The following is an 18,297-nucleotide window of genomic DNA, read 5'->3' on the forward strand; positions in this document are numbered from 1 at the left end:
TTCTATCTTTGTTGTCGGTCTGGCTCAGGTTAAACTCTTTGTGAAACATGAACAAACACAAACAATGAACGCCCCAGAACTTTCTTTTATTATCCAGTTTGACAATCCGTTATAATGGAAAAAGAACATGGTATCGGAACATCTCAAACATTTAACTGCACAGACAAGTCAGTGTGTCTACCTTGCCAACACCCAGAGTACACAGTTTGCCTGCAGCTACTTTCCTCCACCCAGTAATAAGCAATGTAAATGCTATTATCAGATATTGATGTCGAAGGTTTTATCACTTGTAAACATTTCAGATTCTACATCCCCTGAAGGTCCCGTCCCATTGCCCTTTCTGTCACTCTGTAAATCACTCCGGCCCTACTTTGCCCATTCTGTCTTACTTGCTTTTATATCAACGCAGCGCTTCTCTTTAATTGAGTTTTGCGTCTGATTTAATATCATGTCAGACCCAGATTCAGATGAGAGGGTAAAGGCGGTTGTGGAGGGGAAGGGTAGAGTCTTTTCGTTCTCGCTTGCTCACACTATCAGCTTTTACTCTCTGCCAGGTGGTCTTGACTTTCAAATGATTCTTCTCTCATTAGTCAAGTGTGGGACTGCATTTTTCAGTTAGTCTTTTTTATAACTGCCTTTACATGTTCTAATTTGTTTTTTTATTCTGTTTTACTGATGGATAAGTCTGTTTGATGTGTCTATTATTGCCGTGCTGCAATCCAAATTTCCCATGTGTGACAAAAAAGACTAAACTGAACTGAACTAGGTTTTCTGCATGTGTAACTATGACTTTTTCTAGCTTATTTAGGATATAAACCCTTGAAAAGTGCATGTGTACCTAACTTTCATCTTGCAGTGTGTAGTGTCATTTAGGTATGTGCATGTATAGATGTGAGCAAAAAAAACAACACAATGGATTTGTAAGAATGTGACAAAACAATCTTCAACTATACTTGAAGACATTGAGGTCCTATTCTACCACTCCAGCCTGCTCATTTGTAACCTTCTTGCAAAAAAGAAAGGAAAAGAAGGTGCCAGAGACTAGTGTTGCCATGGACCCATGTGCTCCCGACTGCACCACTGTGACACTGCACTGTCACAGTGTCCTCTCACTTCTGCTGACTCCAATGCAACCCAAAGCTGTCCCTTGATTTGATTTGGTCTCCTCAGTTAAGTTGCTAGGGTCAGCTCAGCTCCCAGTCTCCAAGTCCCAGCAAGAGGCCAGGGCTGCAATGGCAACAGCAAGGCACTGCAGGAGTAAAGACAGTGCCAACTTTCCAAAGAGAAGTTGTCAATGGCCGTGTACTGGCCAAAGGGCAGGATTAAAGGGATTGTAAACCTGTAGTCTTTTCTTCTCTTGCTAAGTATTGGTTTGCCTGGCTTAACAACATCTGGCTTTAGGCTTTTTCAGTCGTGCTGCATTTTTAAAATGTCAAATTGTGTTTTTTCTAAGGTACTTTGAATGGGTATTTGAGCACATGGGCACTCATTTCCTTGTGCGTAGTGATTCTTTGTCTGCATATGTTTGCATTTGTGCTTGTGCCTTTTCTACCCATGATCCCTTAGGCCCCTCGCTGTCCAGTGGCTTCCCACTCTTATTCTGTCTGTCTCCATGTGACGTCTGAGCTCCCACATCACTGTGTAACAGAGAGGTGCTCAGCTGTCCCCCTTGCAGGATGCCTGACCAGCTCACACTAATCTACACGCTGAGCTAAATTTACACACACATACACATTTTCTCACCTCCACAAGGCTGCAGATGCAAAACACAGCATGTGTAAACCTTATGCTAATTCCTTCTTTTTTTTGTTTTTAGATTGGGCCTACTTTGTTAGTTTATGTACTGTGTAACTGATGTTAGAATTATGGTACTGGTGCTCCTACCTAAAATAAAGTCTCATGTCTACACTGACTGGAGCTGAATTAGGTTGTATAATGCCATCCGGAAAATTCATTTTGCTCACCAGAGGTTGCAGACAGTGCGCAAGTGGAGTAACAAGACAGATTTGTATTCCCCCAATGAGATCCTTGAGCATGGAAATTTGTTATCTTTGACAATACTACTGCTGAAGCTTGTCAGCTTTGCGTCCACTGAGCCTTGCTGCATCGGGTGACTGCTGTTGCTGAATGATAGATGGCAGGCCTTTTTTAATGGTCCGTGAATATGGTCAACTCAGTCAGAATGATATAGAGACCTTAGCTGCAGACCTGCAACAGGCCAGGTCTCATTGTGTCCTCTTTCCTGCGGTTTGGCAGCTGAGACACACCTATAGAGCAACATTAGGATTTATACCACTGGGAGTGGGAGTAAAAACATGGTAAATCTGGCTCACAGGACACCTTATTGCTGAGGGAGCAGAGCCAGGAGAGTGATAACTCCTACTGTTCACTCATTACACTGGAGGGCTGCACATGGTGGATTCACATAAACATGTTTTTGTGAGTTACTTTAAGTTCGTCTAGAATAACCCTGTGTTTTATCACTTCGGACATTTAACAATACACAGAAAGTGACTAATAGAGAATTGTTGGGAAACCCTGCTAAATAAATGTAATTGGTAATTGGAGTTACCTCGACATTGCTGCTGTAATTGTATAGGAACATCTTCTACTGGAAAATGTTAAAATCATTTTCTTTATTTATAGGAGCATTACTCATGGACACTAAAAATTGCCTAGTATATAACTTACCGTAGAATTTGGACAGAAGCTCCATAATCTGTTGATTGTTATACACTCCAGCTGCTTAGAGTTTTTACTGTGAAGCAAAAGAATGATGTTATCGATCAATCAAGCACCTGCTAAGCTTAACTTGTTATTAATGTAGTTACAGATGATGGTTTCAACAATCGCCTCCCTTAATGTGTTATATATCTTCAGTGTTCGTTTTCCCTGAAGCTTAAGCAGCTTAATGTTGACGTTGAAGATGTAGAGCATACAGCTGAAGAATGATTGTATCTATATGACGGAAGAATGATTGCTTTCTTTGGTTTTCTTTAACTTTTCTGTAACTTTCTCTTCTCAGAAGAATATACAATTGTTGTATGATCACATCGTTATTAACACCTGTTCCACTGCACCATAGATATTGGATTGGACTGTGTATTTGGTGTGCGGGGTGAGGAGGGGGATGCTGTTGTTTTGGGTTGGGAAAGAATAAGACTGGCTGGGTTATCCAACTGTCAGCCACTGATCTATTGGATGTGCACTCAGAGAGCGTAAGCCCCACTAAAACCTGCCCTGTGTTGTGTGTTTGAACGTGTACAGTCCATGTGCTTCACTCAGCGAGAGCAGAGCTGCTCCCTGCTTAGGATTATTCCTCTGGGAATAGGCTGAGTCATGCTACAGAAGACCAGACAGATAGACGCGCAGTGAGAGGAGGAGGCTGGATGGAGATTGTAATGGGTGCCTTCGAGATGGGTGACACTGACAAAGAAAGAGATTAACAGTTTGACCTATGCATCGGTGAGTCACTGGTGTAAAGGCTGTAGTTTACTGTATGTCTGATCTTTAAACCACAATATATTATTTTCTGTTGGGACGTTTATGCATCGGTACCCCTTTTTTGCATCTTTTGCTGTCACTGTCTCTTTGAGATTAGATTTCCCTTTAATACCAAAATGTATATTTAGACAAACTAAATGCTCTCCATAAAATAAAAATAGAAACATAACCTGTGCATTGAAACATACGCAACATCGGCTATCCATTATTGACACTGTAAAGTCCCAATGTTTGAAGAGAAGTGTGGCATGGTTAGACAACAGTCTGATAAAAGATTAAATAATTGAATCTCATTGTCTGTAATATTCAGGATATAAGCAGCTCCTTTTGCGACTTTTTCAAAATGAGGTTAACCTACTTTGTGATATATTTTCATCTGGTTCGCTGCTAAATTTAGCTCATTGAAATGTGGGAACTTGGATTTTACTTTCTGGGTTTTAGCTGACGTCCCAATTTATTAGAGTGACTTGCAGTAAGTGTGCAGACAAGAGCTCAGCGTTTTGATCAAGGACAGTCTGACAATGCATTGTGATGTTGTTCATGATCATGTTGTGTTGTCATCTCACATTATCTGTTGTAGTTAAGGGGGCAAAGCTGTTTCACAGAAAGGCCACTGCTAAATCCTTTGCTTGCCATACTACACACAACACAATCTGGAATTATTTAATTTGCATAGCTCTCTGACAATGCTTATCTTACTAGAGAACACTGACATGGTCACAGACAATGGCCATCATAAGGACACAGGACATTCTCTCTAATAATAGTTTTTGTCCCTTTCCTCCCCTCTTTTTCTGTGTCTTTAAGGTGGTCTTGGTGCGGTGGAATGAGCCCTTCCAGAAACTGGCTACCTGTGATACAGATGGAGGGATATTTGTTTGGATCCAGTATGAGGGCCGCTGGTCCGTGGAACTGGTCAATGACCGTGGAGCGCAGGTAAAATACATTACACAGAAATGGGACATCATTTAAATCAGTAATTAAAATGCATTTATACTTCGCACTGAGACATAATATGGAAAGCATGTACAGAAATAAAATTAGTATTCATGAAAATGTAATGGCGCGCATATAGCAAGCATAAGCACAATATAAAACAGTAATGGGAGAAAAACAAGTACGTATCTGCATCCAGTACGAAGAGTTAAGATAACACTTGCTCGCACATCCCCACCACGTTGTGACTGACTGAGCCATTTGCTTCCAACATTTTCCCACTGGAAAAAAAAACAAAAAAAAAACTCCCTGTCATAGCACGTGCTGATTTTAATAAGCACTGCCAAGCAATGTACGATGGGTAGGCCCGCCTGATCCATCAATCACTGTCATCTGCTAAGATGAGTTGGACACATCCTGATGGCATTTTATCTTTTGTGATCAATTTAGTTAGTAGATGACAGTATAAACAATAGTCTCTCCCTTTAAATACGTGGCCTATACAGTTTTTAATTGCGCCTCTGCTCTTTCCCCCCGGAGGTTAAGGTTTTATTTCATACAAGTGTATTCATTTATACTGATAATATATTATACCCTTTTGGTATTAACAGTCTGCAGGAGGGCTTTTTTATTTATTTATTTTTTAAAACCATATTCTGTTGTATTCTGACAGTGCTGGTCATACTGAGAAAGACTAGTGACACATGAAAATGCCTCACTAGTGGCTCCTAGAGGCCGTGCTCCTCTTATCATCAACCTGCTAGGGACTGCAGATGAAAATTAGCCTGCTTTGGCTAAATCTGGCACATTTACATTTTTGGACTTTATGCTCATGTTGATTAATGTGCGTTGTCCCTTTTTTAAATAAAGAAATCCAAATCTCAAAGTGTTTTGAAATTCTTATCTTGCCATCATTAGAGTCCAGCATTTTACATTGTTTACTTTCTAGAAAAAATGCCCATTATAATTCTCCACAGCACAGGAAGGCATCCTCAAATTCCTTGTTTTATCTGACCAACAGTCCAAAGATAGTCAATTTACTATCATAAGACAAAGAAAGGCAGCCAATTAGTAATAATTTCACTATTGAAATTAGAGAATGTTGAATGAAAAACAGCTTATAAAATGAATTGATTATCAAAATAATGGCCAATTCCTTTTCTGCTGATCAACATATTAGTAAATCCAGTAATTCTTTCAGTTCTTCATTAGAAAATAACAGTTAAAATGACATCAGAGCAGCTGATGGTGTACACAACAGTTAAGGTGTATAAAAAGTTGGATTTGTTGGATAACTACTAGCTGTTTTTTTTTTTTTTTTTTATATAATCAAGCTAGCATCTTATTCTCATCATTTCATCCTTAACTAATGTGCCTGGTGCCCTGTAGGTGAGTGACTTCACCTGGTCCCATGATGGCACCCAGGCTCTTATTTCCTACCGTGATGGCTTTGTACTGGTGGGATCAGTCAGCGGGCAGAGACACTGGTCCTCTGAGATCAACCTGGAAAGCCAGATTACCTGTGGTATCTGGACCCCCGATGACCAGCAGGTAACGCACACATCCCACAGAATTGTGGCGGGTACGACGCTTCCACCTACAGTACCACTGTGCCAGTCATTGAATAGACGTAGTTTTAGGTTGTCATTTGCCACTTTTAGTATGTGGGCTTGTCATTCAGATCGCAGAGACAAGCCCTGAGGGAGGTTATCTGTGAGTGACAGCAACCGTCCTCCGTCTTGAATGTGATGTGGTTTGTTAGGCAGTTTTTTTTGCCTTCATGCTGTTAAATTGTCAGCTCAGGTTGGACATCATCAAACTTTCAGTCTGTATATGTGCCTCTGTCTTTGTTCATCGCCTTCATCCCATTTATGTCTATTTCTAAGTTGTTTTGTTCGTGATATGCATTTCTCTTGGCTTTCTTTTCTGTCTATCTGTCACCTCCTTGTCTATTTTTAAGTGTGCCTCCCTTTCCATCTTTTTTCTTTGTCTTTGTGTCCAAGTTAAATGTCTGATTTTTTTTTTTTTTCTTTTTTGTCTCCCTAATAACTATTCACTATTTCTCTCTAGGTGTTATTTGGTACTGCAGATGGACAGGTGATAGTGATGGACTGCCATGGGCGCATGCTGGCCCACATTCTGCTGCATGAGTCCGATGGCATCGTCAGCATGTCCTGGAACTACCCCAGTTTCCTGGTGGAGGACAGCAGTGAGAGCGACACAGACTCTGACGACTACTCCCCACTGCAAGGTGAGCTGCTCAGGGTTTGATTTGAATAAACGGAAAAATTCATGACATGAAAACATGTCCATCGTAGACATGATGTAAGAGTATAATCTGATGTAGAATTGGAGAGTAATACAGGTTTATCTAGTAAGCAGTTGTGCCTATAGGGAGTGTAGTGCAGGGGTAGAGTAGTCCAGCTGTTTCTTGCGTAGACACCTATGTGTAGAGGAAAGCAGATGTGGAACCATCTCTTAGCTTCAAACTCCTCCCACCTTTTAACTCTACCCTTTACTGCTCCATCAATTCTTTCGCATGCTCTTAGTCCAAGGGGAAAGATTTCCACCTGGGGACACCAGGTGGTGACACAAGTTATCGCTGGTCGGTCTGCACTATATTGTCATTAGTAGCTCAGTCCCCCTGGTTTTCTGATGAATATTTTAGAATCGGGTACAGGTGGACATAAACTGTGCCTGGGTTCTCTGTCTAGTCATTAGATTAATACGAAAATCATATTATCTATGAATGAGATGTAAAAGAAAAAAATAATCATGAAAAGCTGTGGCGATCAAAACCGTGTGGTTGTGTTGCTTTTCTTTTCATGCCATTTTGCCTGTGAAAATACGTTTTATTTTGTTTGGAGTATACTTGTGGGCTGAAGTGCAAAATGTATTACCATAATTGAAGCTTATAGTTGGAAGGATAAGTCATTTGTGATGCTGATCTCACAGGGGATTCGAGCCATTTAATGAAGCTTCAGAAGTGAAAAGGTGACTATTCAACTATTTTCCACTTCTCTGCCAGTTGTGAAGATGGGGAGGAAGAGGCGCAATAAAACAAAAGAGTGTGACCAAATGGAAGGTGGGTGGGGGGGGGCTGCAGTGAAAGATGGAGGGCAGGAGGTGGAGGAGGGGCATAGTGAAACAGCTCTCCTGACGTTGCCACTGGACCTCCTGTTTGCTCTTAATGCTGCAGTAGCTGTTGTCATAACAGCAGCAGATGTCACAGTGTAAGGGTGTGCATCACTAGATTCTTCATGTGCAACACACTTACAGTATACTCAAGTGGACAATTAGATTAGAAGAAAACCTGGGAAAGCAAGTGCATCGTCTTGATTGACACAAAATAATCATCTCTTTGAGAGAGAGAGAGAGAGAATTCTCCTCCAACTAAATTATTTTCATGTGCTGACAGCCTGCAGATATATACAATGGTAGTAATTAAGAACAGTCACCAGTGAGCCTGAGAGTGCGTCAGTTTACTGTCCAATGCAAATACCTAGATGGCCAATGTGTAATGTATCCTGTACACTTTGACATAAGCTGTCACACGAGAAGAGTTGCATGTGTTTAGCTTTCTCCACCTTTTGGCTAATCTCACTGTGTACACCAGTCCATGTAACAGCCTCATTTTTGCTTTCTTTTTCTCCTGAGCTTAATTAGTCCCTGTTGCTAAGGCTGTACTGGTAAGGGTCTGTCCTCCTCCTACTGGGCCCCCCCCCCCCCCTTTCACTGTGGGCCAAGTGGTAAAGCTGAAAAGTGCTTGCCTTAGCTGGAACACTGATTATGCTCTAACTCACTAATTAAACCAGTCAATAGTAATTGATTGGCCCCAATAGAAATTATCTCACAAGTCGACAACCCTACTGAGACACCAGACCGCCTCTTCCTCCGCCTGCCAGATCTCTCTATCATGATATATGATGATGACCCATTATCACTGCACTGCACTTCACAACACAAAACACTACATTTACAGCATCATATATCTCATTTAATGCAAAACCCATTGTAAACTGATTACTAACCAGACATCAGAAGTACATCCCTAGTAGTAGTATCTACAGTATATTGGGCCGAAAGTCAAAAGCAGTGGTGTATATTTCATTTGTGTTGGTATTTGGGTCACTGCGGGACTATGTTAGAGGACAGACTCGAGGATGTTTTAATGGAAAACCTATGGGTGTTTTTTTTTAAGGTGTTTTATTTATAGCGGTATGAATGAGAATGCCACTTGTTTGCAGCTATAAATGCAGCACTGAGATGTGCTGGGCGTATGTTTGAGAAATTGTGTATTCTCATGAATAGGACACAATGGAAACTTACTGAAAATGAAATACAGCTGTCAAGGATGTAGAACTTTCCTTGCGTCTCATAACAACCCCCAGCTACCTCTACACTAAACACAGACAGCCTCACAAATGAACACACACGCAGTATTTTTACGTCCCACTTTAAAGATGCATATTAATCATCTCATCCTCTGTAAAATGTCAGAAAAATGCTCATCATTGTTTTGTCCAACTAACACTCCAAAACAAAAAAAAGGAGAACATTTCTCACAATTGAGAAGCTGGAACTGGGCCATGTTTGGCAACTTTGCTTTAAAAAAGAGTCAATCATTAAAATGGTTGCTGAATGATTTTCTGTCATTTGACTAATCAATTCATTGACTTATCTATTCAGCCCTTCCCTTATTTCATGTCAGGCTAGATCGTGACTGTAATAAGTAATGTTACTTACTCTTTATGTTTTGCCGTATGAAGTTAAACCACCCGATAACATTGATGTAGAATTAATTATTGCATTTTATTTAGTGTAATGTATTTTGTGTGTGTAATTTTAGCACTAGTCCTCCCTTGATAGATGTTGAATGACATCCATTATACTTAAATTTAAAAACATGCAAGTTATAGTTTTGTTTATTTGCAGTTGATACTGTGTGTCTCACACCTCATTGTGTTGCTCTCACAGTGCCTGTTTAAGATGTTTGTGTTGTTGTTTGTCTCTTTCCAGTGCACAGCCAGAAACCACTGCTGACAGTCAGCTTCACCTCTGGAGACATCAGCCTGATGAACAACTACGATGACCTCTCTCCCACTCTCATCCACACCGGTCTGAAAGGTGTGCGGATTGTTCCAGCAACTTCATCTGTTACTTTGTTTCATTGCTTCTCTCACTAATATTCTCAATTTATGTCTCAAATATTTTTGTTTCTCCTATCTTTTTATCAAAATTGGCTGTAAATGTTAATGTGCATAACATTATGGTTACTTTTTCTCCTGTGACTTGTGCTGTAGATGTGGTGGTCCTGTGGTGCTCGCAGGGGGACCTCCTTGCAGTGGCAGGGATGGAGAGGACCCTCCTCTCCTCCGACCCCTCCTGTCCTCCCCCCACCAGGAGCGCCCTTGTTAAGTTCTACAACGTTCGGGGTGAACACATCTACACACTGGACACACCAGCACAGGTGATCAACTTTAACAGGGCCAAACCTGGCTAATGAGTAGTCTGAGTCACAGTCCTCAGAATTTTATGTATTTTATTTCCTTCCCCATGATTTGACTCTACCTAAATATGTATTTGAAGGACTAAGATGTTACTAGCTGGAGAAAATCCCGGGAAAAATACTTAAATTAGGCTTTTTGTAAAGTAAGTAGTAAAGTAATAAACTAACATCAAGTACAAAGTGTAGTTACTAATATAAAATGTTGTTTAAAGTTAGAAACTTTACTGCTGTAAACAACACTGCCGTCTAGCATCTGTAAGTGTATTTAAACTTATAGATGCTTCCTTCTATTACAGAAACTGCCGTTTTCAGAACTGTCTCCAAGAAATATACTTTAACAAGGATGCTATGTTCAAGAAAGACTTTTATCTCAGACAACCTTCACAATCACCCATCTTTCATGCAGGAGTCTGGACATTAACATTTTAAAAGGATGTAGTGCAGTATGTACTTAATGTGACAAAACAAGCTTACCCTCTCTCAAATGTATCTCCTCCATCACCCTGCAGCGCCCCATCACTACGCTGTGTTGGGGTCACCGGGACTCTCGTCTGTTCTTGGCCTGTGGCCCGGTGCTTTACGTAGTGCGAGTGGAGCACCGCATTGCCAACCTGCAGCTACTCTGCCAGCAGGGCATTGCCACAGCAGTGAAGGAGGAAAAAGATGTTGCCAAGCTCACCATGCCTTCCCGACTCTGTTCTTACGTCACTACTGCTTTCATTCCCACCATCAAGGTAACACAGCCATAAAAATAAATGTGAAGAGCTTCCTGGAAATTTACTTGATGCATAGCATTGCTGTCGAAGATGTCACCTTCTGAGACAGCAAGTCATAATTTGACTGAGATGAGCCTCCTCTACAAATAACCCCATGCAAAGTGTAGCTGAGCATACCAAACTTTAATGGCATTACACTTTAAATAAAATTGTTTTGGTAGGTAAAATTGTTTTAGGACGTTTTGGTAGGAGTTTTTAAAACAACACTACAACCCCATGTTTTCTCTTTCAGCCCCCCATCCCTGATCCCAACAACATGCGTGATTTTGTAAGCTATCCAACAGCTGGAAACGAGCGTCTGCACTGTACCATGAAGCGTACAGAGGATAACCCTGAGGTGGGGGGGCCCTGCTACACTCTGTACCTGGAATACCTAGGAGGTCTGGTGCCTATCCTCAAAGGCCGACGGATAAGTAAACTGCGTCCAGAGTTTGTCATTATGGACCCCAAGACAGATGGGAAAACAGGTGAAACGGAACTTCCTTTATATTGGCAACCTAACAAAACAATTAACATGTTTCCTGATTTATAGTGTATGATCGAAACAGTAAGACCTGAAACATTTAAGTCAGGTGTTTAACATAAAAACATTTTTATATACAGTAGGCATAAGTATAAGAAGAGTATGCGCGAATGATGGACAGTACATCCAGTGTAAGATTTTTTTCTTTCCATTTAAATAGTTCACTTCAGTTCACAACAGTAAAGTGTGTGTGTATGTATGTATATATATATATATATAATTTGTTACTTCCATGTCCTTGTTCAGTAAGCTGTTACTGCCTGTGAAACTGACCTGGATTCTAATGGCTGTTCATGAACCATATTTCCTTTTGTTTTTGATAATACCAATTATAAGTGTGTTTTTTTGTAATCAGTAGTTTTGGTTTTTTGAAAAAGAAGAAAAGACATCAAATAGCTTTCAACATAAGGCTATAAAAAAACAGAAACAAGATACACAGAATGGACTGTTAAGTGGCACATAATAAGTATGTGTTTTAATCATAACATACATGTTTTACAGTTTGTAGAAATTCAAACAGAATTGCTAAATGTATTCCTCCCAGATATATTTGCCTGCTCCAGTACTTTTCCAGTTATTTGAGTTTCTTGAGTTGGCACTCAGAGTGAGTATGTTTTAGTCACATAGGGCAGACTGGACCCATGTTAATTAAAAGCTGCTTAATGGGGGCTCTGATGGCCCCTGGGTTTCTCATAAATCAACCTACACCCTCCCTACATAGTGATAAATGAAGCCAGCCATGAAATGGTTCCAGCCCATTCACACTTTAATGTCCATCAAATAAATTAGCTTGACCTAAACTGGAGCAGCAGTGGTTCACAGACTCCATATGAATGAGGAAAAATATCTGAAACTACTGAAACAGTGATTTGGACTGAATGGGTCTAAATGTTTATTTAAAGAAATAATGGAACATTGATTCTGCCAACATGTTTATATATAAAAAAAAATATATGAAGGTGCCGCCTGCCTCCAGGTTGTTAAAAGTAGATTTCCTGCAATGCCAACTTTATTGTAATAATTGCCAATCGCTCTCCTCTTCAAAACATTTTAAGCAAGACAGGGGTCCATCTCTTCAAAAATGTGTCCCTCTGGAGCCTCAGGTTGTGAGTTATTTCTTCCATTCTGTAAAGCTCCCACACCCGCTCGTTTCACCACTGAAATGTTGGTACAGTGGACTTAAGCCAATTTACAGTGATACCCTTAATGGCTGCAGCAAGTTGAGATCTACACATTTACAATATATTTACTCAAAATTGACAACATTCTTTCTGTGTCCTATCTTGTTTTCTCTCCGCAGATGAGATATACGGCAACAGTCTGATATCTACCATGATTGACAGCTGTAACTGCTCAGACTCCAGTGACATTGAGCTGAGTGATGACTGGGTTGGCAAGAAATCTCCAAAGATATCCAGGGGTAGCAAATCCCCCAAACTGCCCAGGTAACCAGACACCTGACCTGTGTGTACTGTAGCATGCCAGATTTAAATATAACTTTTTTTTTTTTTTTTTTTTTTTTTTAAACTTTACCATATTTCCTGTTTTTTATAATTTTAATATGGTTCTTCGACCCTTCAGCAGCCAATGGTTCATGTAAAATGGACAACAGGTTGTTTAGTTCTCTCCACACAATGTTACATAAATCACATCAAAGTGGTTTGGTTTATATTACGTCATTCAGAAGCAACAAGCTATTGTACCAATTTCGATTTAAAAAAACAAAAACATTTTCTCACATGATACCCAGTTATTGAGCGATAGTTAGACAGCAGAGAACCAAAGGATGCATTCAGATGTCTTAGATTGCTGTCACTCCATCTTCCAACAGCATGAAAACATAACAATTAACCTTTCAATACATGTGTATTAATAGTTTTGAGTAATATGTGTGCCAAATACACTTTTATAAGTTGGTTTGTAAATCTTAACCTTCCTTCCTACACTTTACATAAACGTCTAATGAAATGTTCTACACTTGTTTTTTTTCATGGTTAACTTCATGCCTAAACCTTTTTTTATTTGCTACCTTCTCTGTAGAGACTTAGTTTGTCCCTTTACCAACAGGATCAACATTGATCCCAGAAAATCGCCCAAACTTTCCCGCGCTACACAAGAGATTTCCAGGTCACCACGGTTACCAATACGGAAACCCTCAATTGGGTCACCCAGTCTAACACGGAGGGAATTTCCTCTAGATGACATCACTCAGGTAACAGTCAAATTATTTGAGCTGAATTTGTTATTTTCCTCTGGATTTGTTGTGCTTAATAATAATAATAATAATACAAATAATAAGAATAAGAATAGGAATAATAAGTACATTATACACACTTAGCAATGTTGGTTGGGAAGCCTGTGAGGGATCCATGTCCTTGCTGCTACACTGCTGTCACCTATGGATTGGTCAGGTTGCTTGTGTTTCCAGGGGTGGGGGTAGTGTTTTGTTTGATGATAAGCTCACACATTTCACTTTTAGAAATGTATTTATTCTGTAGATTTTTTTCTGTTCTCATAGAAAATATGATTCTCTTTGTTCCTGCCTTGCAGCAAAATTACCTAGCTCAGGTCACATCCAATATTTGGGGAACGAAGTTCAAGATTGTGGGGCTCGCCACATTCTTGCCAACTAATCTTGGTGCAGGTAACAAATAAACAACTTTGCTAGTAGCATTTAGCAGTGAATGAATGAATCAATAAAGTAATTTTAATTAGTCACATTTCTCTTTTTTTATTTTTCTCATTCTTACTCTGTCCCTCTGCCCTCAGTCATCTATAAGACAAGCCTCCTCCATCTGCAGCCCAGGCAGATGACCATCTACTTGCCAGAGGTGCGTAAAATCTCCATGGACTACATCAATCTGCCCGTCTTCAGCCCCAACGTCTTCAGTGAGGATGAAGATGACCTGCCTGTCACAGGTCCTGCTGGTGGCACCGATGACAACCCACCCTGCACTGTCAACATCCCTATCGCCCCCATCCATAGTCCCGCCCAGGCTATGTCCCCCGCCCAAAGCATTGGTCTGGTCCAGTCACTCCTAGCCAATCAAAATGTTCAGCTGGATGTCCTAACAAATCCCACAGCAACCACTGCTGGGGCCACTGCTGGTGGGTCAGACCAAAGCCAGGACACCATGCTGACAGCCCAGTACACAGTTCCCACCAGGTACTCCAGTCCTGGTCAGGTCATCTTTGGGGGACTAGAAATGAGTCGCCTAATGGTGGGACCTCCACCTTCTCATCATCCTTCACAACAGCAACAACAACCACCAAGCCACCATCAACAGCAGCAACACCAACAACAACAACTGCAACACCACCACCAACAAATTCAACAGCAACAGCACCAACAACAACAAATACAACACCACCAACAGCTTCAGCAGCAACAGCAACTCCAACTCCAACAGCAGCACCAACTCCAACAGCAGCAGCAGCAGATGCTCCAGCACCAACACTTACAACAGCAGCAGCAGCTTCAGCAACAGCACATTCAGCAGCAGCTTCAACACATGCAGCAACAGCATCAACAACAGCTCCAGCAGCACATACAACAACAGCAACAACTACAACAGCAGCATCAACAAATTCAGCAGCAACTGCAGCAACAAATGCATCATCAACAGCAAACACAGCAGCCGCATCCGATGCAACAACAGCAGCAACACCATCAACTTCAGCTCCAAATTCAAATCCCTGTTCCCTCTATGTCATCAGGACAGCCTTCAGGTGCAGCTGTGCACCAGCTCCAGCCGGGGGCACTACAGATACAGATCCCTCATTCACCTGCTGATTTAGTGGTTGAGAGAGCAATGGGGGGTGAACACGAGCACCTACTGAAAATCAAAACCACTCGGTCAACCCCACAGCTGGCTGAGGGTGATACAGTGGTGTTTAGTGCCCCTCTAGAGCTCAGCAAGATGAACCCCCCGCCCCCCTACCCTGGCACAGTGGCTGCCGCTGTGGCTGCTGCAGCTGCTGCTGCCTCCGCACAAGCCTCCAATGCGGCATCTGGAACAGGAGGGGGCATCAGTGGGACTCCTCCCCCTAGCGACCTTTGTCTGAAGAAGGGAGAGTTCTCACTTTATCCTTCAGGTCAGCAACAAGCGCAGTACTCCACACCACTGGGATATGAGAGGATAACAACATTTGACAGCAGTGGGAATGTGGAGGAAGTATGTCGTCCTCGAACGCGCCTTGTCTGCAACCAGAATGTCCACACACTCCAGGGACCTGGCAGCTCTGCCACTCTCAGGGTCACCTCCACATCATCCTCCTCCTCAGCTGACAAGAAGATCCAGTTGCCCTACACCTCTGCCACACTCAACAGACTCACTGCACCTCGCTATTCCATACCCAGCGGAGACCCGCCCCCATACCCTGACTCAGCCAATCAGAACAGTGCTGTTGGCAGGAACCCTGGACAGAGGCTTGACAGCAGTTTGATCCATGCCACTCTCAGGAGGAACAGCCGAGAGGCCGCTCTCAAAGTTTCCCAGATGCTGGAGCCGCCCAGACCACTGCCTCCTAAGGCTAAAAATAGCGGTGCACTAGCAGCCTCGTTCCAGCAAAGGGTGCCAACAGCCTTATATACCTGCAGTCAGTGTAGCAGTGGATCCAGTGTTGGAAGCACTGCTCCAGGAAGCACTAATGGAATAGCAGGAGGAACTATTATCAGACAGGATTTCCCTGCAGGGAATGGGGCACCACACAGCACAGTTATTGTTCACTCCAACAGCACTACTCCTCTGGCCTCCCAGTCCTCTTACAGCCTGCTGAGCTCTCTTGAAGGATCTGGGACTGCATCAGCAGGAGGAGGAAGTAACCGAGACAGGGCTGATTATGTTAATTCAGCATTTACTGAGGATGAAACACTGAACCAGTCACTGAGGCATCTGGCGCTAGGAGGAAATGATGCATCAGGGCTGGTTGTCAAACGTCCACCTCCCTATCAGTGGGACCCAGCTGCCACAGAGGAGGTGTGGGTTCCTCAGGAACAGACAGCAACGCTTAATCCCACTGGCCCCCCTGGACCCCATAAACCACCCCCACTTATTCTTAGCCCAGCTCAGCACTTGGATGTATCCAGGCTCCCTTTTGTCCTTTCTCCAAAGTCCCCCACCAGCCCCAGTGCTGCATCATTTCAAGCTGCTGCAGCAGCTGCAGGCTACCAAATCTCTCTCCAGTACCCTCCAACAACTGCCTATTCTGGAGCCCAGCTTCAGCCCATCCCAGGGTCACCACGCCCCTGCTCCTCCCCAAAGGAGATGGTGGCACCAGTACCCTTCTCACAGCAGGATGCAACCCTTGTCTTACCGCCTGGTTACCCTGCAAACCTAGCCTGCTGCCCTCTCCCACCCATGTATCCAGGAGGAAGTGCTTGTGCCGGGCTCCCCATTCCCCCCATTGCCCTTCACACTCCTTGGGGTACCTATAATTCTTGCCCGCCTATGCCTAGTCCTGCAGTGCCACTACCACCCAAAGCCTCCCACATTGCAGTAGACAAAAATGTTCTCTCTCCTCCTCCTCCTCCACCACCCCCTCCACCACCACCAGCAGATCTGCAGAGCCATGGAGGATTACAAGAGACCATGGCAGAGTCTGGGGAAAGTTTTCAGGAGGTTCTCTCCTTGACTGAGAGCCCTGTCCCACAGCGGTCTGAGAAGTTCAGCAAGAAGAACCGCAAGCGGGTGGATGGGCGCGCCGAGGAGGCTAACGTACCACCGTTGGCTGAAGTGAGCAAGTCGAAAAAGGAGGGCAGGGCTTTGGGTGACTTTAACTCACTCATCTCCAGTCCGCGGCTTGGAGGAAGGGATAAGAAGAAGCTGAAGGGACAGAAAGAGCAGCAGTTGAAGGCCAAGAAGCTGAGTAAGGCCACTGCCAATAGTGAGTTCCAAGATAGTTCAGAAAGTGAGCCAGAGCTGTTCATCAGTGGGGATGAGCTGCTCAATCAGTGCCAGAGTGGTAAGAAGGGCTGGAAGAGTAAGAGGAACTTAAGAGCTGCCAGTGAACTGGATGAGATCAAGTGTCGAAAAGCCAATGAAAAGGAGGACCGAGGGCTGGGCAGCCAGGGGTTTGTGTATGTCATGGCCAACAAGCAACCACTGTGGAATGAAGCTACGCAGGTCTACCAGCTGGACTTTGGTGGGCGTGTCACACAGGAGTCTGCCAAGAACTTTCAAATTGAATTGGAGGGCAGACAGGTAAGAGAGCTCTTGTTCAAGAAATATCACTCACTGCATGTTATCTGTATACTGAAAAGATCATTACAAGTATGTAAGTGTTTTTACCTTCAGGGATAGATGCTAATAATTTTTAGCATGGGTCACCAAGCCCCTAAATTTGGAGGCCAAAGTACATTTTTGGTGGCCCAAATGTAAACCTCTCTAGTTCAGTCTATCTTTTTCGCCCCCCTTCCCCTTCATGCCTCTGCATCATACAAGCTGTTCCTTCCTTTCTTCACTTTTCTCATTCTTTTCTGTATTTTTTTTGTTAACGCTGAAATAACAATCATCTTTAAGGTTATTAAACTTCCACGGAAAGGGGGTAGATTTTTCTTTTAAGTATCTCACACCCAGTGTGGGAAAGATTGAGTGATGAGCGAGAGAGAGAGAGAGGAGTCATGACACTCAAAACACACAAGCACTATTTTGTTTTGACAAGGTAAAAGGTTATATATTTAATCTGCAACTGTGTATTCAAACTAAAAATTAAAGTAACGTGCCGTTTGCTTTTGGCCAGGCAAAGCAGCCTAAATGTCTTTTTTTTCATAAGCGGTCCACTCTCTGCGGTCACATTACTACCTCTCTCACCCAAGTAAGGGAGCGGTACTGTAGCGTGTGGCAAGCTGACATTAGCGTTGATGTAAAAATCTATCTATAAATTGCAGGAACGTCTTTCTGTCTGTCTGTCTGGGTGTTATGCGCATCGAACCATTAGTCCGATGGATTTCAAACTTGACAGGTGTCTTGCTACGGGCACGCGTAAGTGCAGTGCCAAGTTTGACGTTGTTTGGATTAGAAATGCAAAAGATATCGTCGGTAAAAGAA

The 18,297-nt window shown here is 42.7% G+C and overlaps 1 protein-coding gene across 3 annotated transcripts in view; it reads left to right on the plus strand.

Moving 5' to 3' along the window:
* The window catches only part of tulp4a (TUB like protein 4a), a 36,338-nt gene that overhangs the window by 13,183 nt on the left and 4,858 nt on the right, over positions 1-18,297 (plus strand). For 2 of the 3 annotated variants that reach the window (XM_031322145.2, XM_031322146.2), the window contains exons 3-13: positions 4,312-4,440; positions 5,830-5,991; positions 6,511-6,691; positions 9,460-9,567; positions 9,744-9,910; positions 10,459-10,683; positions 10,958-11,192; positions 12,549-12,693; positions 13,289-13,460; positions 13,799-13,892; positions 14,018-17,451. In XM_031322145.2, the coding sequence (XP_031178005.1) occupies positions 4,312-4,440; positions 5,830-5,991; positions 6,511-6,691; positions 9,460-9,567; positions 9,744-9,910; positions 10,459-10,683; positions 10,958-11,192; positions 12,549-12,693; positions 13,289-13,460; positions 13,799-13,892; positions 14,018-17,451 (5,052 nt within the window). The remainder of the gene's footprint in view (positions 1-4,311; positions 4,441-5,829; positions 5,992-6,510; positions 6,692-9,459; positions 9,568-9,743; positions 9,911-10,458; positions 10,684-10,957; positions 11,193-12,548; positions 12,694-13,288; positions 13,461-13,798; positions 13,893-14,017; positions 17,452-18,297) is intronic. The other variant, XM_031322147.2, reaches the window with a different exon arrangement.

The sequence above is a fragment of the Sander lucioperca genome, chromosome 19, assembly GCF_008315115.2.
Source record: "Sander lucioperca isolate FBNREF2018 chromosome 19, SLUC_FBN_1.2, whole genome shotgun sequence".
Classification (NCBI taxonomy): domain Eukaryota; kingdom Metazoa; phylum Chordata; class Actinopteri; order Perciformes; family Percidae; genus Sander; species Sander lucioperca.